At 36.5% G+C, this 25,119-nt stretch overlaps 1 protein-coding gene across 1 annotated transcript in view; it reads left to right on the forward strand.

Moving 5' to 3' along the window:
- Positions 1–10,574: 10,574 nt before the first annotated feature.
- The window catches only part of LOC104968807 (pre-mRNA-splicing factor SPF27), a 59,498-nt gene continuing 44,953 nt past the window's right edge, over positions 10,575–25,119 (forward strand). Inside the window, exon 1 of the mRNA XM_059890658.1 lies at positions 10,575–10,602. Coding sequence (XP_059746641.1) covers positions 10,575–10,602 — 28 coding nt within the window. The remainder of the gene's footprint in view (positions 10,603–25,119) is intronic.

A 25,119-nucleotide genomic window follows, 5' to 3' on the forward strand; every position in this document is an offset into this window, starting at 1 on the left:
AATCAAGGCTATGGTTTTTCCAGTAGTCATGTACAGATGTGAGAGTTGGACCATAAAGAAGGCTGAGCGTCAAATAACTCATGCTTTTGAATTGTGGTACTAAAGAAGACTCTTGAGAGTCCCTTGGACAGCAAGGAGATCAAACAAGTCAATCGTAAAGGAAATCATTCCTGAATATTTATTGGAAGGACTGATGCTGAAGCTGAAGCTCCAATCCTTTGGCCACCTGATGTGAAGATTTGTCGGTCATTTAGATCTATTGTAAAAGATCCTGATGCTGGGAAAAATTGAAGGCAAAAGGAGACGAGGATGGCAGAGGGTTAGATGGTTACGTAGCATCACCGAGTCAATGGACATTAATTTGAGTAGTGAAGGACAGGGAATCCTGGTGTACTGCAGTCATGGGGTCACAAAGAGTCAAATATGACTTAGTGATTGAACACAAAAACAGGTCACTAAAAAAATTTAATTTATATTTGATATACTCTAAGAAGGGGATTCCCAAGTGGTACCAATGGTAAAGAACCTGTCTGCCAATACAGGAGATGTAAGAGACATGGGTTTGATGCCTGGGTCAGAAAGATCCCATGGAGGAGGGCATGTCAACCCACTCCAGTATTTTTGCTTGGAAGATCCCCATAGACAGAGGATCCTGGCAGGTTACAGTCCATAAGAATCGGACACAATTGAAGCAACTTAGCACACATGCATATACTGTAAGAAAATTGAAATGTATATAATACAATTCAAGATGATTCTTTATAAAACATCTAGAATTAAAACAAATGGTGCTTAATTCCCAATTATCAGAAAACCGAGTTATCTCAAAGGATTCATTATTTAAGGATGGTAGAAAGCTCAGTTGTGCACAATTTTTGGAAAATGTTATATTTTATGGAATCATTTCATGGGATATTCAAATATATGACCTGTAAAATATTTTTATTTTTACAGGCATTATTATGTACAGTTTAAAGATAAGAAAGTAGAATCTCAGAGATTAAATCAGTTTAGGTTTCCAATTATAGAAATCTATGTATAAATGTATAGAGTTATGTATACATGCTGCTGCTGCTGCTGCTGCTGCTAAGTCGCTTCAGTCGTGTCCGACTCTGTGCGAACCCAGAGATGGCAGCCCACCAGGGTCCCCCGTCCCTGGGATTCTCCAGGCAAGAACACTGGAGTGGGTTGCCATTTCCTTCTCCAATGCATGAAAGTGAAAAGTGAAAGTGAAGTCGCTCAGTCACGTCTGACTCCTAGCGACCCCATGGACTGCAGCCTACCAGGCTCCTCCACCCATGGGATTTTCCAGGCAAGAGTACTGGAGTGGGGTGCCATTGCCTTCTCCGTATGTATACATATAAATATATGCATGTATGTTAAATATATACATACATGTATGTATGTAAATGTATACATAGGTATAATGTATTATACACACATACATGTATATGTGCGTATATATACACATATATATTTATACATAACTGTATACATTTCTAATGTATACATGTATACATTTCTAATGTATACATGTATACATTTGTATACATTTCTAATGTGTACATGTATACATTTCTAATGTGTACATGTATACATTTCTAATGTGTACATGTATACATTTCTAATGTGTACATGTATACATTTCTAATGTGTACATGTATACATTTCTAATGTGTACATGTATACATTTCTAATGTGTACATGTATACATTTCTGTAGGTTGGACGTCTCACTGGACTAAAATCACAATGTCATATATTCAACAGGACAGCATTCCTTCTGGAAGCTCTACACAACTGAAGCAACTTAGCACACATACATGCACACGCGCACATGGTATATGGATTATACCTAAAAAAATGTATCTATAAACCTAGTAGTGTGATAGTGGAATAACAGTAAGTAGTTTTTGAGCATTTCATGTGTGAAAAGCATAGTGTTAGTTATCAATTATTGCTAAACACTTATTACTTTGTCTGTCCAAAGCAATAACATTTTCCTGGAAAATCTTTTTTTACAGCCATGTCAAGTGAGCTCCTCTCCCCTACCCCTCACAGGTTAGATGCTGCAGCTGAGCCATCAAATGGTCTGGTCCATAGTACTCCATCTACAGATGAGGATGTACTCTGAGGTAGACCAGTCAATCTTCTGTGCACGGATTTTTCTGAATGGAGCAAGAAGTAATGCTATTAAACTAAACTTGGATCCATTTGCCAATGTGCTATAAAACCAATCTATTGACACTGAGTTGTGGTGAAGGAAAGTGCAGCTGTTATTGCAGGGTGTCAAGCAAGCATTCTAGGCAGCTAGTGCTTAAAAGACCTGCACTCTCTGATGGATTTCGGGTGAAGGTTTTTAAAGCCAGGATGAAGGAGGCAAGTTGTGGGGTAGGGAATCAGCTCATGGACATTCTTCTGATTGGTTGGTACTGAGGTAACTGGGAGGCACCTTCATCAGCCTTCTGGTTGCAGCTGGTCTGGAGTCTGTGTGCTTGTGGTCAGCATGCAGTTAACTTCTTCCACTCAGTGAGGGTTCCAATATCTGCAAAATAGCTCAAGAATGTGGTTCAGAATATTATCTATAGCCCTGAAGGAACTAAAGTTTCTTGACTTTGTTTAAATGCTAAACTATTATTTTGTTGTGCTTGACTGTTTTCTTTTGTTTCTGGATTTTCTCACTTTTATGATTTGTTCTTTGGGACTTGGGGAAGGCCTAGGGGAAAGTTTCTACAAACAAGAGGCAAGCGGAGGATATGGAGTGAGGGGATCTATTCCTAGAAGGTCCTATGAGTCCTTCTTTGTTACAATCCCCAATTTTCTTTGATACTCCTCAGTCTTTAGGGTGAACTGGTACAGGACAAGAAACAGAATAAAGTTTTGGAGAGAGGTTAATGATAAATTCAGAGGATGAGCTCTACTTCAGGGGAACTTCATTTTAATAAGATCTCTTTTGTCCCTGATGAATTGTTTAAATAAATAAATCTGCAATCATCAGTGGCTATTTTTCTTTCTATTGGTTCCCTTCACCTCCCAGCTATTTGCAGCAGGAAAGAATTAAAGCCACTTAAAAGAAGACTGCAGTTAAAAGAGAGGAGCCTTTGTGTCTTCTAAATTCCAACTTTGAACATCTATTGGACCCGTGACCCTTTAGCTTTTCTGTTGTTCTAATATTATTTAAACTGATTAGACAAGGGTTTGATACTTGGAACAAAAGTTCTGTTCTTACTACTTTAGTTGTTTAGTTGCTAAGTCATGTCCAACTCTTTTGCGACTACATGGACTGTAGCCCTTCAGGCTCCTCTGTCCATGGGATTTCCCAGGCAAGAATACTGGAGTGGGTTGCCATTTCCTTCTCCAGGGGGTCTTCCTGACCCAAGGAGCAACCCCACGTCTCCTGCATTGGCAGGCCGGTTCTTTACCACTGAATCACTAGGGAAGCCCATATATATGTGTGTGTATGTGTGTGTGTGTGTGTGTATAAAAGTTTGGAAAGTTAAATAGAAAACTAAATCTGAAAGCAAAACATGAAATCAAGTCTGTCATGAAAGTAAATATGAAAACAGGAGAATCTGTGATTAATTTCCAAATGCACAGTACGTATAACTAGTTTTAAGATTCAGATAAACAACACTGTGATTTGAGTGAGCTGTAAAGAGTCCAAAGAGGGAAGGGATCAAGACGAGAATTAGGATGTTAAAAGCAGATATCTTGAGTTTTACCCTTAAGGTCATCCATGCCACTGTGTTTAAATGAATCTCCTTTGGCAAGATATCTAAGAAAGATCCTTCAGAGAGAAAGATAGGCATGTCCTGAACAGGAAAGGGGAAGATAGGCATATAATCAGCTATGATTATAACAAGATTTTGTTCAGATGCTAATATCTATGGGAATATGTTTTTATAGGAATAAGGTCCCATTTATCATTTTTCCCTAAGTCAGGTAATGAAAATAATAAATTTGGGCTTTAAACAAAATCAGTGAGACTTTTAAGTAGATGGAAGATTAATGGGGTATTATCAAAATCAAGTGAGGGGGGATTCTGGTCAATGTTACAAAGTATCTCAGTTTATTTTAAAAAACTAATCACCCTAAGTTCCACTAATCCTTAAGAACATATGTAACTTTTAGTTCACTTGTATGGCTTTGATGTCTCGTTTTAAACCCTGGTCTTGACTCATAAGACCCTACTGCATAACATGGAAAGAACTGACAAAATAACCTTAAAAGCTGCCTTGTTTTCCATAATTAGTTTCTTCTGAAATACTTCCCCCTTTTAAAATACATATCCCTGTGATAGTAATTTCTAAAGATTGTGAAATCCCATGGGCAAAACCATAATCTTGCTCACTTCAAGCAATTGACGTATTCCTTAAAAGCCTCTCATCAAGATTTTTCTTCAAAAAGAAAGAGAAAAAAATAAATTTAATTTTCTAACACTGGAGTTATCTTCATCTGGCTTTACCAAAGGAAATGCCACCAATATGCTGAAAAATATATTTCCTTTGATTTTTTCTCACTATTTATGCATGTAACTCTGAGAAATACAGTAGAATTGTAGAATATTAGAATAGAAAGAAATGTCCCTGCTGTTTAATCCAATATACCTCCTTAACAACACCAACATTGAGATCAAGAGAATCTATCAGTTTGCTAAGGCAGGACTCAGCTGCACCTAGAAGATGATTAAATCCCAAGAAAAGGATTTTTAGATGACATCACGTTCCTTTTCTTGAAAACTATCATTAAGATGTTGTTTAATTGAAAACATTTCAGAGAAATTTTTTCATGTTCATTTTATTTCAGCCAGTACATAATGCATAACTGGTCAGAATTTGGAAGCATCTTGTAGTTTTGTTTTTCGCTTTGGTATCTTCTATAATGTTCACGTGCAAGAAGAATAGTGTTAAAATTTCATCACATATGATTTGCAAAAGTCTTGGGCAAAAAATTCTAAAAACTACAATAAAATTCAGGGGATTTCTTTAAAACACGAAATCTAGAAGCCATAACAAAAAACAGATACACTTTAAATAGTATAAAGCTCAAACTCAATAATTAAACAATAAATTTGGAAAATAGACACTATATCAAAGTTAACATTATCAATAGGAGTTATCATATCTGGTCCAAGCTGAACTAGATATGGGTTTCATTTCTTTCAGACTACCTTGTAGCAAGGAGGGAGCAAGAATCCCCAGGTGGACCGGCCTATAATCACTGGCAGCTTCTTAGTAAGTTTATATCATGATAACATACAGTAGTTTTCTGAGTGTCATGAAGTGAAAAGCTCTGGAAAGACCTGGTCTATAGCATATAAAGAAGTCTTGTGTATCATCAAACAGTTGAATAGCTCAATAGAAAATTGAGTATAAACACAATTCACAAAATTGCATATCTAAAATACCAATGTAAAAAGACTGGGGATTTTTTTGGTAATCATGAAAATGCAAATGGAAGTAAAAGCTTAATATCTGTTTATACTCATAAAACTGGCAAAAATGAAAAAGTACAGTGAAGTCTATTTCAGATAAGGAGGCAAAGAGAAGAATATTCTCATTTATTGCTGTGATTAGGTGAAAAATGTCAGCAATTTGGAAAAATGATCTGGCAATATCTCTTAAGCTTTAAAATACATATAAAATATGTTATTTATGTTATACATGTTATATATAATATCATATAAATATATAATATATATTATAATATGTAATATATTGTATATAAAATATGCTATTTTGAAATAACAATTCCACTCTTGAAAATACAACATAAAATCACCTGCATTGATTTGTACACTCATGCACGCATATACATAATTAAGAATGCTTATTGGACTGTTACATATTATTTTTCATAGTAAAAATTAGGAACAAATGTAAACAGATAAAAAACAAGTGTTATTAACAGATTCTTTGTTCAGTGTAAAATTGTTGTAAGACTTATATATCAAAGAAAATATTTTAATATTAATTTATTCTTTTTTAAGAGATGGAGTTTTTTTTAATTGTTGTGGCAAAGACTTATTTAGAATGAGAAATGAGGGCTTCTATATAAAATTCTAACAATCTACAATAATATTGATTTTTTGGTATCTTACATTATCAATTTTCTTGTATTTATAGAAATAACTTTCAGATGTAATATTTGAGTCATAGTATTTTTATCTACATAATTATATTTGGAGAGATAGTGTAACTTGCCTTTTCTTTTATCTAAAGAGAACATGTTTTTACCTTTGTCTAGGTTACCTGGTCAAAACTGGCACCATGATGGACTTGTCTGGCAGGAATCGGAGCTCTGAAGGGGATGCAGTTGCTGTGGAAGTTGCCAATCAGGACGGACAGGTAGGGGAGAAGCTTCTGAGGTTTTTCCTTTCCTCTCTCCTTCCAACCTCCTTTATAGTCTTTACTATGCTAACCCCAGCCAGAAGTGCAGTAGTCATTCTTCCTGCAGTATAAGCAGACTGGGGTAAAGAAAAGCAATGGCTCTGAAAACAAATTGGCCTAGTGTCCTTCCCTTTGGATCAGATGATAAGTTTGACGGTTTTATTCATTTTTCTTTCATTATCTCAAGGTTTTTTCAGATGATCTCCTTTAATAGCTTTGTTATTTTTATTAGAGTCTTATTTCTTTCCAATATTTTGGGAAAATGTTTTTAAACAGTTCCAAAAGAAATCTTAACCTCATGTAAAGTTTCACTAATTTTATTACTCACCATCATTTCTTATAGCACTTCTTTGCCATTCTCAAGCACTTTTATTACAGTTTTTATTTTTTTTCTTTTCTCACAAATGTTCCCTCAGGTAGGTGGCACATTCTTAATATACTACTCTTTTCTTTCTTAGCATTTTGTTTTTTACATAAGAAAGATAATTCCAACGAGAAATAGACTCTTTTCTTTTAAGGGCTACTTTTTCCGCTTGGATGTGTGAAGACTTTATTTTCAAATCTGGTAATAAAATTAAAAACAAACAAACAAAATGAAAGCTTTAGCCCATCATTTGAAGAAGTTTCTTGATCTGGGGCTTCAATTCTGTCTCTTTAGGGATTTTTTTTTCCTTCTTTGATTATTGCTTCTCCTTGATCTTGATACCTTTTATACCTGTATTAAATAACCTGTTCACTGGCATGTTCTTAACCATGGATGAATTAACAATGACCTTAATCTGGACTTGTGTGAAATATTTTTAACTAAAAGTCCCTGAAATTTCTGTCATGTGTGTGACTCCATTTATATAGACTTTTAATAGATATTTTTTGTGGTTGTCATTTCAGTAGAAAGCTGGAAGGGAAAGGAGTTAAATATCTGCATGCAAATCACCATTGCAAACAACAAGTGTGTCTTAATAAAACGTAAGCATTGTTAATCATACGATTCTCTCCAAATACTGTAAGTGGATATGGCTATTTGAGCAAATGCCAAACTCTTCTCCTCTTAAGGGGGTTCCAAGTGGTAGAAGATGGGGAAAAGACCTTCCTTGAGAAATTCAAAGAACTGGGGAATCGAATTAATCTCCAGGGCTCTTTGGTGTCACTGGTGTTGTAGTCTGTGTTATTGGTGTGAACTAATCCATTTATTCATTTATAGTGTCTCACCAGTGTGTTGTGATGTTGAGTTGAGAAAGAGCGAGACACAGTGGAATAACTTGGGAGATGGGCAGATTCTTGGCTTTTTAAGCAAGAACTCTGTTTCTCAGTTTCCTTCTCTGTAAAATTCTACTTATGTACATTATTAGTTTATTTGATACACTTTTATCTTGTGGCTACAGTGTACTATAGGTCATATATTAAGATTCTGAGGGTATAAATGTGCATAATATCCAGTCTCTGCCCTCAAGGGTTATATAGCTAAATGTACTGTGAAGAATGTATTCATTTATTTAACAAATACTTGAGAGCATCATTGTTATTAGGAGCTCTTCTAGGCATTGGGCTATTGAGATGAACAAGACAATCCCATTACCCTATGGTTAATACATTTTAGTAGGGGACAAAAATAGATGATTAAGAATTACACTGTCAAAAATAATGTCAAGTTTTGATGAATTCTCTGAAGACAAAGCAGGATTGAGGATAGAAAATGCATGAGTTTGAAGAAGAGGCAAGGGATCTACTTTAGATAGGATAGTTTGGGTGGCCTTTTGGAGAAATGTCTGGGAAAAGGGCATTGTTGAAAGAGGACATTTTTTATAGAGTGTTTGAGAGATAGCAACAATGCAAGAGTTGCCACACTTTGATGACTTAACTGGAGAGTGGCAAAGCTGAGCATGCAAGAGGATCCTTTAGATCTGTTGCCATGGTAACTAGTTTAGATTTTATTCTAAGTGCAATAAAGGGAAAACTCCAGAGAAATTTACACAGGGGAGGAGATAAAGTGATTTGTGCTTTGCAAAGTTTAGTCTGGCTGTTGAGTGGGGAGGCAGATGTGTAAGCGGTTGGGGGGGAGGGGAAGTGGACCGGGAATGAGGGAGAAGCTAACATAGGGATGTGAGTCAGAGCTGCAGCTTTGCCTTGAGAGTAGCCATAGAGTGAATGAGCCATCATTAGATAACAGAAGACTTGGTAGGGACAAGGTTTTAATAAATAATTATATTATTATCATTAAGTCTGTACTAAGCAACCATATATTCAGTCATTAGCCAAACAGAATAAAGTAGAAATAATTTTCTCTGGAACTTTATAAGAGAAAATTGGAAGGTATCAAAATAGCTGTGTAAGAGTCTTCATAAAGAGACCATAGAAATTCTATAAACTGGCAAGAAAAAGGAAAAGGAAAAAATAAAAAAACACTGGAGAAATGGAGAAAAAGAACTAAGAGTAAGAATGTATGGCTAATAAGCATATGAAAATATAATCTAACTTGTTTAATCAGGGAAATTAAAGTTAAGACAAAGAGATAATATCATACTCACCTGTTTAGCAAAAATTAAAAACTTAACAACTAACAGGTATTGGTGAAGATATAGGGAATTCAAAGCATTTATACACACTGCAAGTGGAAGTCTATATTGGTAGAAACATGCTGTAATACAATATGGCATTATATAATATATTTGAAATTGCTGTTTCCCCATGACCCAGCAATTCTGTTCCTAGCTATGATATTCTACAGCAGTTGTTCTTAAAGTTGGTACCTGAACCTGCAGCATCCGCATCACCTGGGAACTTGTCATAAATGCAAAATCTTAGGCTCTGTGATGATTAATTGTATGTTTCAACCAGGTTAATAGATGCCCAGATAGTTGATAAACTGTTATTTCTGAGGATGGGGTGGAAAAGATGAACATTTGAAGCAGTATAAAAAGTATCCACTGAAGGCCTAAATAGCACAAAAAGGCAGAGGAAGGGCAAGTTCTCTTACAGTCTTATTGAACTGGGATATTCATCTTCTGTTCTTAGACATGGCAGCTTCTGGTTCTTGGGTCTTCCAACTTCAGGACTTCCCTAGAATTCTTCACCCCTTCTTCCACTTCTCAGGCCTTCTGTCTTGAAGTCAATTATATACCAGCTTTCCTGATTCCCTCTCTCTTTCTCTCTCTCTCTATGTATATGTATATATATACATTTATCCATGTTTGTATACTGTTGGTTCTTTTTCACTGGAGAGCCATAATACACATCCCATTCCAGACCTACTGAGTGAGAAACACTGAGACTGAAGTGTGGCAATCATGTTTTAACAAGCCCTGTTGGTATTGGACAGGGAGGCCTGGCGTGCTGTGATTCATGGGGTCGCAAAGGGTCAGACACGACTGAGCGACTGATCTGATCTGTAGGTGACTGATAAAAGCTAAAATATGAGAACCACTACATTAGAGAAAGACTTGCACATATGTACCAGGAGACACGTATAAATGCATGGTTTATGGCATCTCTATGTATAGTAGCAAAATATAAAAAGTAATCTATGTTTCTATTAGTAATAGAGGCTATAAATGAATACTGTATAACAGTGAAATGAATGAATTATAGCTGAATGCAACATGCATTAATCTCAGAAATACAATAATCAGTCAAAATAAGGCAGAAAATAAAAAGTGAAAACATAATTTTATGTATTACTAAAAATTAAAGAGTATCACATTGAAGGGAATAAATGTATGTGGCAAAAGTGGTAAAATGCTCTGGAAGAAATAAGGGAGTAATAAGATGAAAATTCAGGAATGTGGTTATTTATTAAGGAAGTGAAAAATGGGCTGGAGCAGAAATTTTCACTTCCTAAACTGGTGAAATGTGCATATTCACTGTGCATGATGCTTTAGTATTTGTTTTTATTGCTCAAAATTGGTAACAATAATAAAAAGTAAAATACTGGTAACAGAAATAAAGCAAATGACCAAAGAGAAAACATGGAGAAAAAACAGTGGACCACTTTCCCTGAGGTAGTCACACACTTAGAAAGCATTCAAAGAAAGTTTAGGAATGAAGCAATATTTGTATTCACAGTTCTTTTCTCCTCATCTTTGTTCCTCCTCCATGCCTTAAGTTCAGTCATTGAAACTGATGCTTATTTTAATGCAAAGCCAAACTGGCTCTTAAAATATGGAGCAGATAGAAAAATGCACAAATAACGATGACAAATAAGCCCCAAAAAGCAGAAGGTATTAATAAATCTTAAAAATGTTAAGTCCAAGTACTCTGATGCAATTAAAAATGGTAAACTCCAGCCAGTGGACTGAAAATTATATCAGCATATTCCCTAAGCTTTCATGAAACAAGGATGAGCTGTGATGCCTGCAAGAAGGGTATTTTGTGAACAAAATGCTGTACTTGGGTAACACTACAGAAACTTTGCCTCCTTGTCATAGACTCTGAATCACTGTTTATACAGGAAATAGGATTAAAATGCATGCTGGTCATCCACACTGCACACGCAAATGCACTTCAATTCAAAATGACTAATTACTGCAGTAAAATATTCTTCTGTATATAAGCAGAGGAAATTTCTTTTCTTCTATAATTCCATTTAGGCACTTAAGGATGTCAAGTTTCAATTATAAAAGGAAGAGTTAACCCATTTCTGTCTCATTTGGAAGTATGCTATCATTTGAGTAGGATTTTATTTTGTCAGCTAAGCAAATGAAGACAGGTGTGTGTGCTCACTACATGGAGACAAACAGATTATGTGAAATATTTCAAAGACTACTTTTGAGACATGAGTTATTGTAGCAACTGCTTAAGGTACTGTTTTGCCACGGAATAAGATAGTTATCTTCTCTACAGGATGCCAGTTAGGGACAATAGAAACTTTACATGGCTTTGAATTGTGTTGAGAATTTTTTTTTTTTTTTTTAGTAATGGTTGGGTATAACTCAAATGAATAAAAAATTGTTATAAATAAGCATATAAATAATGGTGTTTCAATTTCAACATTGCTAGAATAGAATACCTGGAGTTCCTGATGTAATTTCTGTTGGCTTTTGCAGTTGGAAACCTAGACCATGAGTATTTTCCTTTAAACTGTGTACATTTTTTACTGAGTTTTTTGAAGAGCTGAAAAGGAAAAGGAGTTTAAGGATCTGAATTCTTTGTTATGTCTAACTGAGGGCAGTCACTGAACTTTGGGTAAATTCTAGAAAGGGCATTGAACCTGTGTCTTGTGGAAGAAGTTTGTTAAATGATTAGGCTTTTTATCAATGCTTTACCTTCATATGAGGTAGTTTCTCAAGCCACGTGAGGAATAACACTGATATTTAACTGCATTTCATTACCAAATTAGAAAATAGTAAATATAAACTTTAAAACATTTAAAAGTAATTTTCTAATGAAGTTATCACCTGTTAGTGAAATGCAAAAACAAAACATTGATGCCTAACTATATTTCAATACCAAATTAGCAATGATTAAAATTTTGGGAGCAGAGTGCATAATTAAAAGGAAAAAAACTAGAAATATAAGAAAAGCTTTAAGTCATAAGAGGGCAGTAGAAACAAATTCAGAATTTAAACATAGAGAAATGCTTAAGTGGTAAAGAACCTGCACAGTGTTAAAGAATCTGCCTGCTAAAGCAGGAGACTCAGGAGACACGAGTTCAATCCCTGGGTCAGCAAGGTCCTCTGGAGAAGGGAATGGCTACACATTTCAGTATTCTTGCCTGGAAAATACCATGGCCAGAGGAGCCTGGTGGGCTACAGTCCAAGGGATTGCAAAGAGTTGGACTTAATGCTTGCATAGCTAATAGTGATGAAATATAAAGCCATATAAATGAAGTTTATGAAATATTGTATACTAACATGAAAAATCTAAGTGATAAAGATGGTATAAACAATGCAATCATAACCATTGCAGTAAAAACCTCATGTCCCACACCATATTATAATGAATAGGAAGGAATAGCATTTAAAATTAACATAATAGCAGCTGTTTCTAGATGATGGAAGTATGTATGGTTGGTTTGTCAGCTTTTCTGTATTATCTAGCTTGCTTATAATGGGAATTTATTTCTTTTATAATAGAACAACTGATTAAACTTTTTAGAAAGAAAAAAAATCCAAATCAATAATGTTTTACAACAACATAGAAAATTTCTAATTTTTCTTTTGGATGTTGTATTGTGTATAATGTGAGTATATTCAAGAGATAATGTTTATTTTTTATATTTAGCTGATGCCTTTTTCTCCACTGGCTGGGGAACTGTTTTTTCTCTGATACTGGTTATTATGCATTTGCCGGAAATGCAGAAGTGGGTTAATGGTGGTCTGTGTATAAACCATTCAGGTGATTCAGAGTACACTGAATAGAAACTCAAGAGCCCCATGATGGGAGAATTTTTCAATTTACAAATGACTAGTATTTTAAGCTGTGGTTATGTTTTACAAAATGGACTTTTGCTTTCATTTTTACAAAATGTTCTGGGATATATTTCAGATATTAGATTTCCCTCACAACTATGAATGGCAACTCAAGTTTGAAGTTAAGAAATTGTTCTCTTTTGTGTTCCAGATGAGTGGAACATGGTGATCTACTTATCTAATTTGTTCTTGAAAGTTATATTTCTTTGTTCATGTTCTGATATTCCTGTGTAAGCAGGCAAGTGCCACTAGATAAATTGTCTTTATACTTTTTGATGGAAAAACAGGAAGAACAAGAAATACGTATTAATGGATGAAGGAGGAAGAAGAAAGTATCTTGGTTTGTACATTGCAGTAAAAGATAAAATCAAAGGATCACATTCAAATTATATCTAATTTGGAAATATTTCTTCTTACTTAGGGGAAGAAAGGGCAAATAAATTAAATTTTAGGTTAAGCAACAGCTGAAATGTCAAGCATTTAAGAAGGACCAACAAGAAGCATTTGAACCAAATTAGATTTGACTCTGGAATGGACTAAGAAGTATAGATTGTTTTCAATAAACAAATAATTTTCTGAGTTAACTACGTGTGTTGCATTATTATATTTGTCATTGTGATGCCATATACATAGTATTCAGGTAAACTTCAAAATCTTGAGAATCTATCAAATAACCAGTGATGGAAGGAGGCAGGGTAAGACAGATACTCTTTGTAGAATTATGGGGAAATAAAATTGCGGCTTTCCCGATAGCTCAGTGCAGCTTCCTGCATAGCTCAGTTGGTAAAGAATCTGCCTGCAATGCAGGAAACCCCAGTTTGATTCCTGGGCTGGGGGGATTCGCTGGAGAAGGGATAGGCTACCCACTCCAGTATTCTTGCGCTTTACTGTGGCTCAGCTCGTAAAGAATCTGCCTGCAATGAGGGAGGCCTGGGTTTGATCCCAGGGTTGGGAAGATCTCCTGGAGAAGCGAAAGGCTACCCACTCCAGTATTCTGGCCTGGAGAATTCCATGGACTATATTAGTCCATGGGGTCACAAAGAGTCGGGCATGACTGAGCAACTTTCACTTTCACTTTCTTTCTTTCAAATTTGGGATTATAAATTGGAGGGCAACTAAGAGTTGAAGGGGATCTTTTTCCACAGTTGTCCTAGAAATAGTGCATTTGACATGAGTATAGCACTCCATTGACTACCTGAAACTTTTCAGTTTATAATGGCAACTTTTGCTTGAAAGTGTAATAGAAATTATTTTAGTTGAATACATCTTTCTCAAAAATTAGATATATAGTTGACTCTTGAACAGTATGCATTTTAATTGAATGGGTCTGCCTATATATGATTTTTTTTCAGTAAATATGTACTATAGTACTACATGATCTGAGGTTGGTTAAATTCACAGATGTGGAACCACAGATATGGAGGGCTGACTGTAAAGTTATATGCAGATTTTCAACTGCTAGGGGTTTGAGTACATCATGAGAAACGCTGGGCTGGAAGAAGCATAAGCTGGAATCAAGATTGCTGGGAGAAATATCAATAACCTCAGATATGCAGATGACACCACCCTTATGGCAGAAAGTGAAGAAAAACTAAAAAGCCTCTTGATGAAAGGGAAAGAGGAGAATGAAAATGTTGGCTTAAAGCTCAACATTCAGAAAACGAAGGTCATGGCATCTGGTCCCATCACTTCGTGGGAAATAGATGGGGACAGTGTCAGACTTTATTTTTTTGGGTTCCAAAATCACTGCAGATGGTGACTGCAGCCATGAAATTAAAAGATGCTTACTCCTTGGAAGAAAAGTTATGACCAACCTAGATAGCATATTGAAAAGCAGAGACATTACTTTGCCAACAAGGGTCCATCTAGTCAAGGCTATGGTTTTTCCAGTGGTCATGTGTGGATGTGAGAGTTGGACTGTGAAGAAAGCTGAGCACTGAAGAATTGCTGCTTTTGAACTGTGGTGTTGGAGAAGACTCTTGCGAGTCCCTTGGACTGCAAGGAGATCCAACCAGTCCATTCTAAAGGAGATCAGCCCTGGGTGTTCTTTGGAAGGACTGATGCTAAAGCTGGAACTCCAGTACTTTGGCCACCTCAAGCGAAGTGTTGACTCATTGGAAAAGACTCTGATGCTGGGAGGAATTGGGGGCAGGAGGAAGAGGAGACGACAGAGGATGAGATGGCTGGATGGCATCACCAACTCAATGGACGTGAGTTTGAGTGGACTCCCGGAGATGGTAATGGACAGGGAGGCCTGGCGTGCTGCTATTCATGGGGCTGTAAAAAGTCGAACACAACTGAGCAACTGAACTGAAGTGAACTGAACTGAACTGAGGGGACTGAGTTCCCTAATCCCCTCATTGTACAGCTTGAAGGTCTTTTTCAATGTGAATAGGTGCATTTTACAGCTGTGTATTTTCCTTTAACTACTGCTTTGGCTGCTTTCCACACATTTTAATTAGCTGTATTTCCATTGCTTATTTTGAATTTCTAATGCAATTTATTTCTTAATTCAAAATTAAATGTGTCCTGCTTATTTTCCAAATATTTTAGTAACATTTTAGTTCCCTTTTTTTGTTAATTTAATTCTTGTATAGTCACAGAATATGCTGTATATAATCTCAATCCTTTGAAATTTGTTGAAAAATTCAATAAAGTTTGCTTTATGACTCAAAGAATTGTTTACTTTAGTGATTATTTTGTGTGCATTGAAAAGAATGTGTATTTTCCCATTTTGATATGCATGTTAATGAAACATATATTCCTACTGAGTGTTGTTGCCTCTTTATGACAGTTTTGTATGTTTTTTAATTGAAGTATAGTTTATTTATAATATTAAATTAGTTTTAGGAATAGCACATAATGATTCAATATTTTATAGATTATATCCCTTTTAAAGTTATTACAAAACAATAACTATGTTTTCTTGTACCATACAATATATACTATTGCTATGACCATAATTTTATAACATCATTGATTTATAAACTTTCTTCAGTCAGTAGCACAGAGATTTTAAATACTTATATTTGAAAAAAGCAAAATGCACCTGAACAAAAGTAAACATATCAATATCTAATTACATACACATCTGCATCTTTAATGCAGACATCCTGGAGTGTGAAGTCAAGTGGGCCTTAGGAGGCATCACTAGGAACAAAGCTAGTGGATGTGATGGAATTCCAGCTGAGCTATTTCAAATCCTAAAAGATGATGCTGTGAAAGTGCTGCGCTCAATATGCCAGCAAATTTGGAAAGCTCAGCAGTGGCCACAGGACTGGAAAAGGTCAGGTTTCATTCCAATCCCAAAGAGGGCAATGCCAAAGACTGTTCAAACTACTGCACAATTGTGCTCATTTCACACGCTAGTGTGTACTGCTCAAAATTCTCCAAGCCAGGCTTCAAAAACCGAGAACTTCTAGATGTTCAAGCTAGGATGGTGGCCAAATGTGTGGAAGAGGGACGTTATAACTCTTGCACTGAGGTTTAGACAGACTCCACGTAGCGTCCTTGTGTACTGCACGTATGGGACATGCCAGGTCATATGATCCAAGCAGCAAGGCAATTAAACCTGCTACAAAACCCTTCCTTGGCTCTCAACCTCACTCAAAACTAGCAATATTCTTAGTCACTCAGTCAACAGTTGGAGCAGTATAACCAAATATTTCTAACAATATAACCAAAGTGCTATGTGTTATCTTTAAAATCTAAAGGGACCTACCAAATACTATATTTCTTTATTAGTGATAGGAAATGCAAAGTGTAACTTAGCCTTTGTTTTTCAGGATATATCTCAGCATGACCCAGATCACTTGATTCCTAAAACTTTATTCAAAAGAGAAGGCCCTAGAATCTTTAGTGGATATTCTCCCATATTCTGACACACATTCAGATAACTTACAACTTCCTGGTCACCAGATCTGATTAATTTGATGTCAGAAATATACCGGACAGATATGAAGTCTATGGAATGTTCAGATGATCAAGATCATTTCAGACTATATTGTAATCAGGAAAACTAACACATTTCAGTGACTAGGTTGAAAATATGTACTGCTGTCCATTGGATATGAGTGTGAACTGCTTCTAAAACAGGATTTTTTCTTGGGGACCAAAAGCATGTGTGTAGGGGATGGATAGATACAAGCCCAGTGACAAGAGTATGTGATTTGTGCAGTGAAGAACTGAACTCAGCAGCTGCAAGTGGGGCTACCACTAGATTAAGTTTGCAATAGTCCACTACCATCTGCCTTAAAAGAATTGGATCAGATTTTTTTCATGGACTCTGCAGGCTCATTAAATGGAAATATGATTAGGATCACTATCACTGCAGCCTTGAAGTCGCTGAGGTTGGTACTTATCTCTGTCCTTCTACTCAGCATGAATTTATGATTGCTTTCGATACACTTCTTTGGTTTGGGGTGAGACACAGTTGACCTTTCCTATAATTATGATTCTTATTCCACAGGTGACAAAACCAATGCAAGAGAGTTTTTTTTTTTTTTTCTAACTGCTAAGTATATCTGTCTCAATTAGGTACTCAGGTAATGAGGACATGGACATAGCATAATGTCATAGACCCATATTGGGTGCATTATGAAACAGAATTGGGTCTTTATCACTAGTCCTTTCTACTTCCTCATTCTAACAAGGTTGCCATGATAGCATTTTGGATCCACTGGTGTCAGTTCAGAACTTGTTTTCAACAGCTGTTTAAAAATCTAGATATTTCCCTTTCCTCAATGTTCAATTGCTTTGGTACATGTCCATAAAAATCCAGCATTGAGGAGCCTTGCTGTGTCTTACATAGAGAACTGACCTTCTCTTCAAATGATGGGCTCTGGGTCAGAGAACTGGCTCAGGTCTGGAAACTGAGCAACTGATCATGATATTCCTATTGCAGCATATTGTTCATCTATATTAGGTATCTATTGTTATGTAACAAACTACCCAATAAACTGGTGGCTTAAAACAATAAACATTTATTATCTCACAGTTACCGTGGGTCAGGAATCTGGGAGCAACTTAGATGGGTAGTTCCAATTCATTATGTCTCATGATGTTTCACATAAGATATTGGCCAGAGATTCAGAAATCCAGGGGCTCAACTGGGACCAATTGAGGCACTTCTAATTTCACTCACATGATTGGTGGCAGCCCTCAGTTCCTCACTGGCTATTCACAGCATCATTTTGCAGCACATCCACCTCAGGTATAGGCTTTGCATGATTTTGAGGGGAGGGAAAGCTGTTTTTCTCTAGGAAGAGGAATTTCTCTGGCTGCTAGAACATTTTTGTTTGTTTGTTTGTTCTTTTACTGAGTTACAGGATCCACCTCAAAAATCATTCAGCAACAACCCAATCTCAGGTCACAGGATCCCAGTCCTACTTACTTGCTTTCTGACTTTACATAGGCATATGGCATACTGGAATTCACCTTAGTTTGTAACTTTGTTACTGTTACAATCACTAATCTTAAGAACGGTCTGGTTACAGCTATAGGAGATGTGATACCCTGAATTAACTGACTGATCTAAATTTGTCAATTTCTTTCTTCAAGACTCTGATGGCACTTAACAACAACTAATCACCTCCATTGTCCCTTATCACTTTGCCCCATCTGACTTAAAATGCTAAAGATATTGCACAAACCAATGTACCTTCTTTCTCCTGTACCCGATCTTTATTCACTACACAGGAGTGATTTAGTAATTGTGATGTTTTAATATGCCAGGGTTTAACACTATCTTTTATTATCATGGTTCCTTTATGCCATGTGGCTGGTAAATATTTAATGCCAAATTCCCATTCTAAGAATCTGCTTCCTTGAACCACTTCTGGAACAGAATAGTTTGAATTTTGCTATAATGCGATTTTGTAACAAGGCAGTGTGAATAGTTTATTTTGAGGTTGACCCCAGAAAACCACAAATAGGGACAAGGAAAATAAGAGTGGGGAAGAAGGACAATACGTAGTATTTATTACCAACTCAGTTACCACCACAGGAGCCACTAGAGCTTAATCACATTGGAGAACTCTGATATCCAATGAACAACAAAGGACTCTTGTGTTACTACACCCAGTGGGCAAGAAAACTGTGAGTATTCATGCAACAAGTCCCATCAATCATAAATTAAGGGGTGTTTCTAGGAACATCCTTGGAATCAAATCTAAAATTATCTGGCCTGATTGGCATGTGAGCATAGGAGTCCCCAGAAGTCAGTGAAAGCCATCAGGCAGTTGGAAGTTAGGTTGTAATGTACTATAATAAGATACACTGGGAAAAAGGGCAAGGTTCTAAAATGTGTGCTACTCATTTGTACTTAAAAACAAAACAAAACACTTTGCATATACTAGAGGTATATATTTCAAATAGCTTAAAAATATGTTTAAAGATGCAGTTGTTGTTCAGTCACTCAGTCATGTCCGACTCTTTGTGACCCCATGACTACAGCACGCCAGGCTTCCCTGTGTATCACTATCTCCCAAAGTTAGCTCAAACTCAGGTCCACTGAGTTGGTGATGCCATCCAATCATCCCGTCTTCTGTCGTCCCCTTCTCCTGCCTTCAATCTTTTCCAGCATCAGGGTATTTTCCAATGAGTCAGCTCTTTGCATCAGGTGGCCAGAGTACTGGACCTTCACTTCATCTTCAGCCCTTCCAGTGAATATTCAGGACTGATTTATTTTAGCATTGACTGGGTTGATCCTCTTGCAGTCCAAGGGGCGCTCAAGAGTCTTCTCCAATACCATAGTTCAAAAGCAATCAATTTTTAGTGCTCAGCCTTCTTTGTGGCCCAACTCTCACATCCATACATGACTACAGGAAAAACCACAGCTTTGACTCTACGGATCTTTGTAGGCAAAGTAACTCCTCTGCTTTTTAACATGCTGTCTAGGTTGGTCATAGCTTTTCTTCCAAGAAGCAAGCGTCTTTTAATTTCATTGCTACAATCACCATCTGCAGTGATTTTAGAGCCCCCCAAAATAAAGTCTCTCAAGATTTCCATTGTTTCCCCATCTATTCCCCATGAAAAGATAGAACCAGATGCCATGGTCTTAGTTTACTGAGTGTTGAGCTTTAAGCCAGCTTTTTCACTCTCTTCTTTCACTTTCATCAAGAGACTCTTTAGTTCCTCTTCACTTTCTGCTATAAGGGTGGTGTCATCTGCATATCTGAGGTTATTGATATTTCTCCGGAAATCTTGATTATAGCTTATTCATCATTCAGTTTGCTGGCATTTCTCATGATGTACTCTGCATATAAGTTAAATAAGCAAGGTGACAATACACAGCCTTGACATATTTCTTTCCCAATTTGGAAATAGCATGTTGTTCCATGTCCGGTTGTAACTGTTAATTCTTGACCTACACACAGATTTCTCAGAAGGCAGGTAAGGTGGTCTGGTATTCCTATCTGTTGAAGAATTTATCAGTTTCTTGTGATCCACAAAGTCAGAGGCTTCAGTGCAGTTAGTGAAGCACATGTTTTTTCTGGAATTCTCTTGCTTTTTCTATGATCCAACGGATGTTGGCCATTTGGTCCCTGCTTCCTCTGCCTTTTCTAAATGCAGCTTAAAAATCTGCAAGTTCTTGGTTCACATACAGTTGAAGCTGTGCTTGGAGAATTTTGAGCATTACTTTGCTAGCGTGTGAGATGAATATAATTGTGTGGTAGTTTGAACATTCTTTGGCATTGCCTTTCTTTGGAATTGGAATGAATACTGACCTTTTCCAATCCTGTGGCCACTGCTGAGCTTTCCATATCTGCTGGCATAGTGAGTGCAGCACTTTCACACCATCATCTTTCAGGATTTGAAATAGCTCAACTGGAATTCCATCACCTCCACTAGCTTTGTTCCTAGTGATGCTTCCTAAGGCCCACTTGACTTTCCTCTCCAGGATGTCTGGCTCTAGGTGAGTGATCACACCATCATGGTTATCTGGGTCATTAATATCTTTTTTGTATAGTTCTTCTGTATTCTTGCCATCTCTTCTTAATATCTTCTGCTTCTGTTAATTCCATACCATTTCTGTCCTTTATTGTGCCCATTTTTGCATGAAATATTTTCTTGGTATCTCTAATTTTCTTGAAGAGACTTCAAGTCTTTCCCATCCTATTGTTTTGCTGTATTTCTTTGCATTGATCACTTAGGAAGGCTTTCTTAGCTCTCCTTGCTATTCTCTGGAACTCTGCATTCAGATGGGTATATCTTTCCTTTTCTCTTTTGCGTTTCACTTCTCTTCTTTTCTCAGCTATGTGTAAGGCCTCCTCAGACAACCATTTTGCCTTTTTGCATTTCTTCTTCTTGAGGATGGACTACAGTCTATGGGGTCACAGAAAGTAAAACATGTCTGAGCATGCACATATGCATGCATGCACGCACATACACACACACAGATATATTGTACAACACAGGGTATGTAACCAATATTGTATAATTACTTTATTTTTTTTTAATTTTATTTTATTTTTAAACTTTACAATATTGTATTAGTTTTGCCAAATATCGAAATGAATCCACCACAGGTATACCTGTGTTCCCCATCCTGAACCCTCCTCCCTCCTCCCTCCCCATACCCTCCCAGTGCACCAGCCCCAAGCATCCAGTATCGTGCATCGAACCTGGACTGGTGACTCATTTCATACATGATATTATACATGTTTCAATGCCATTCTCCCAAATCTCCCCACCCTCTCCCTCTCCCAGAGTCCATAAGACTGATCTATATATCAGTGTCTCTTTTGCTGTCTCGTACACAGGGTTATTGTTACCATCTTTCTAAATTCCATATATATGCGTTAGTATACTGTATTGGTGTTTTTCTTTCTGGCTTACTTCACTCTGTATAATAGGTTCCAGTTTCATCCATCTCATTAGAACTGATTCAAATGTATTCTTTTTAATGGCTGAGTAATACTCCATTGTGTATATGTACCACAGCTTTCTTATCCATTCATCTGCTGATGAAATCTAGGTTGCTTCCATGTCCTGGCTATTATAAACAGTGCTGCAATGAACATTGGGGTACACGTGTCTCTTTCCCTTCTGGTTTCCTCAGTGTGTATGCCCAGCCGTGGGATTGCTGGATCATAAGGCAGTTCTATTTCCAGTTTTTTAAGGAATCTCCACACTGTTCTCCATAGTGGCTGTACTAGTTTGCATTCAAAATTTTGAATCACGATGTTATACTCCTTATGAATGTGATATTGTACATAAATTATACCTCAATTAAAAAAAAGCTTTAAAATCACTTTATTTGAAAAAATGTCTTGTATTGTCTCTTGGTTTTGAGCTTTACTTGATCAATATGAACACAATGATCAATCAGAGCGGGCAGTCTAAAGATCCTGGGATCAATTTCCCATGTGGGTTTGTTGTTCTTTTATTCACCATACCACCAAGCAATTCTCAGACAACAGCTGGGTATCCCTCAATTTAACTCAGTTCTGACACCATCTAACCTGAGATAGTGTCAGATTCTGTAGGTTGAGTGCTCAGTCCTACAAGACTCTCCTTCCCCCATGACGCACATACATGACAGAGGTCCAGGTTATTTCTTGAACTTCTGACTTACTGGCTATTAACCAAAGGTTCCTGTGACCACTCCTCAGGTTTGATCAATTTGCCCGAGCAGCTCATAGAACTCAGAGAAACATTCTGTATACTAGGTTACTGGTTTATTATATAAGGATATAACTCAGGAACAGCCAGATGGAAAAGATACATAGGTCAAGGTATGAAGAAAGGATATGGAGCTTCCAAGTCCTCTCCACTCTCTCTACATCTCCAACATTCATCAGAAGCTCTCTGAATCTTGTTTTGGGGGCTTTTATGGAGGCTTCATTATGCAGACATGATTGTTTAAATCATTGGCCATTGACAATTAACTGAACCCCCAATCCCTCTGCTTTCCCCAGTGGTCAGAGTGGCAGAACTTGAAGTTCCAACCATCTTCTAATCAGTGATTGGCTTTCCTGGCAAGCAGCTTCCTAAATGGAGTTTCAAAGTTGACTCATTAACACAACAAAAGACACTTTATAGCTCTCAACACTTAGGGAATCCAGGGGTTTTAGGGGCTCTATGCCAAACAAAAACCAAATATGTATTTCTTATCATAAATCACAATATCATATACTTTCATTCCTTCTTTTGCAAGAGTTTTGCAATTTCCAAAAGTTACAGTGGCATGGGGTAGTCACGTGAAGCAATGGAAAAGATCAGCAGTCTAACCTGTGTAGTACAGGAAACTCTGCTCAGTACTCTGTAATAGCCTTTAAGGAAAAAGAATCTAAAAAAGAGTGGATATATATATGTATAACTGATTCACTTTGCTGTACAGCTGAAACTAGACAACATTTAAATCAGTTATTCAATTCAGTTCAGTTCAGTCTCCCAGTTGTGTCTGACTCTTTGTGACCCCATGGACTGCTGCACGCCAGTCTTCTCTGTCCATCACCAACTCCTGGAGCTTGCTCAAGCTCATGTTCATTGAGTTGGTGATGCCATCCAACCATCTCATCCTCTGTTGTCCCCTTCTCCTCCTGCCTTCAATCTTCCCAGCATCAGGGTCTTTTCCAATGAGTCAGTTCTTTGCATCAAGTGGCCAAAGTATTGGAGCTTCAACTTATGCTTCAATTGAAAAAAAAAAAAAAGTCAGCATTCCATCCCTTTGGACTACTGGGCCAGACGGCTGCTTGCTTCTATTTCAAGTAATCTTAGACTCTTAGGCTTTTTATAACTAACACTTACTGAGTTTTCAATATGTTCTGGGCATGGCTACAAGTGCTTTACATATATTAGTACACTTAATCTTCAGCAACCTTATGAAGTAACGTGAGGTATCTATGGGATAAAATGAAGATACTGAGGCCCAGAGATGTGAGTGCATGTCCAGAGCCCCAGAGTTTGGAAGTGGCAGAACTTTTTGTGTTTTGTTTTGTTTTTTTCTTCCAGTTTCTCTTTTTTCCCTCAGTGTCGAGCCTATTGCTACATTTTCTTGATGCTGAACCCATGTTCATACCTCTCATACCCCTTTTTTCACTCTTTTATATTTGCCTCTTCTAATGTACTGAGTCTGATGGACTGGGTGACTAAGCTTATTTGTGTATAAAATAAGAATAAATATGTGGTTGCCATGTGATGACTTTGTAACATTTATTTAGATTCTTCAAACTCTTTCTCAGATATATTCTTATAGTTGAGGCTGCTGGGTAAGTGACTTATGGAAGAGAGACATTGAATATTTTTGCAGAGTAAAATTTCATTTGAATCACAACTCCTGCTGAATGAAGTTGCCTCTTCTTGTTTCTGTTTTCATGCTTCTCCCTATGTTGAAGCTGGTTCAGTTCTTTCATATTTGCAAGAGTTATATTATCAGTTGGAATCCGATGCTTATGGCATATGTAAATAAATCCATATACAAATTTATTTAAAATTTATTATTGCACTGCACTCCAAGCATTAGCATAATTGGAATGTATACACACATATGCATACATATATATATATATATATATAATGAAAAAGCAGAACTTGATACTGTAAACCCAATTGCGGTTAACAGTGGCAGTTATTAAAAACAACAAATGTTTTAGAAGTATCTATTTGAAACAGTTAACCAGAATTTAAACAATGTATTATTTTTTAAGTGTAAAGCACTGATTTGAATGTGGCTTTGGTAAAAAAAAGAAAGAAAAGAAATTAAAAGATAAATGATTGCATTTCTAGAACCAGATCATTTTTCACTGAAGAAAGAATGACTTCTAGATGTTACTTGTCAATTGAATTCCATGTAATTAGGGGAATATGCTTTCCCTTCTTGTAGTCATGGCTTTTCTACTTCTTTCTTTGCTAGTCAAATGCTGACATATTTCACATAATATATTTGCTCTTTGATGTGTAGTGCCATGAAAATTTGTCAGCTAACAGAATGTGTTTACTTTAGTTATGTATAATAGAATTAAGATGATACACTGCAAAAGACACTATTTATAAGGGAATATATTAAATATTTCATGTATTTAGCTGGATAACTACATCATTAACTTCATATTTATGCACATTCTTCTGTATTCCTCCTGAAGAGAGTCAATAGCTTGAGATTTGGCTCAACAGCTACTAACAAGCAAGTTTCCTGCAAGGATAAAAGCTACAAATAAAGCATCTTGTTTTCCATTAAGTTACATTCAAATATCCATGTACTGTACCCTGTAATTAAGTCAAATATCAATTTTAATCACTGCATCCTTAGTACATAATTTCTGTAATGCAATTGCATCAGTATGCTATTGAGCAGCTAAAATGCCCTAGTTAAATAGAAATTTA

This window comes from Bos taurus, chromosome 1, assembly GCF_002263795.3.
Source record: "Bos taurus isolate L1 Dominette 01449 registration number 42190680 breed Hereford chromosome 1, ARS-UCD2.0, whole genome shotgun sequence".
In the NCBI taxonomy this organism is placed as follows: domain Eukaryota; kingdom Metazoa; phylum Chordata; class Mammalia; order Artiodactyla; family Bovidae; genus Bos; species Bos taurus.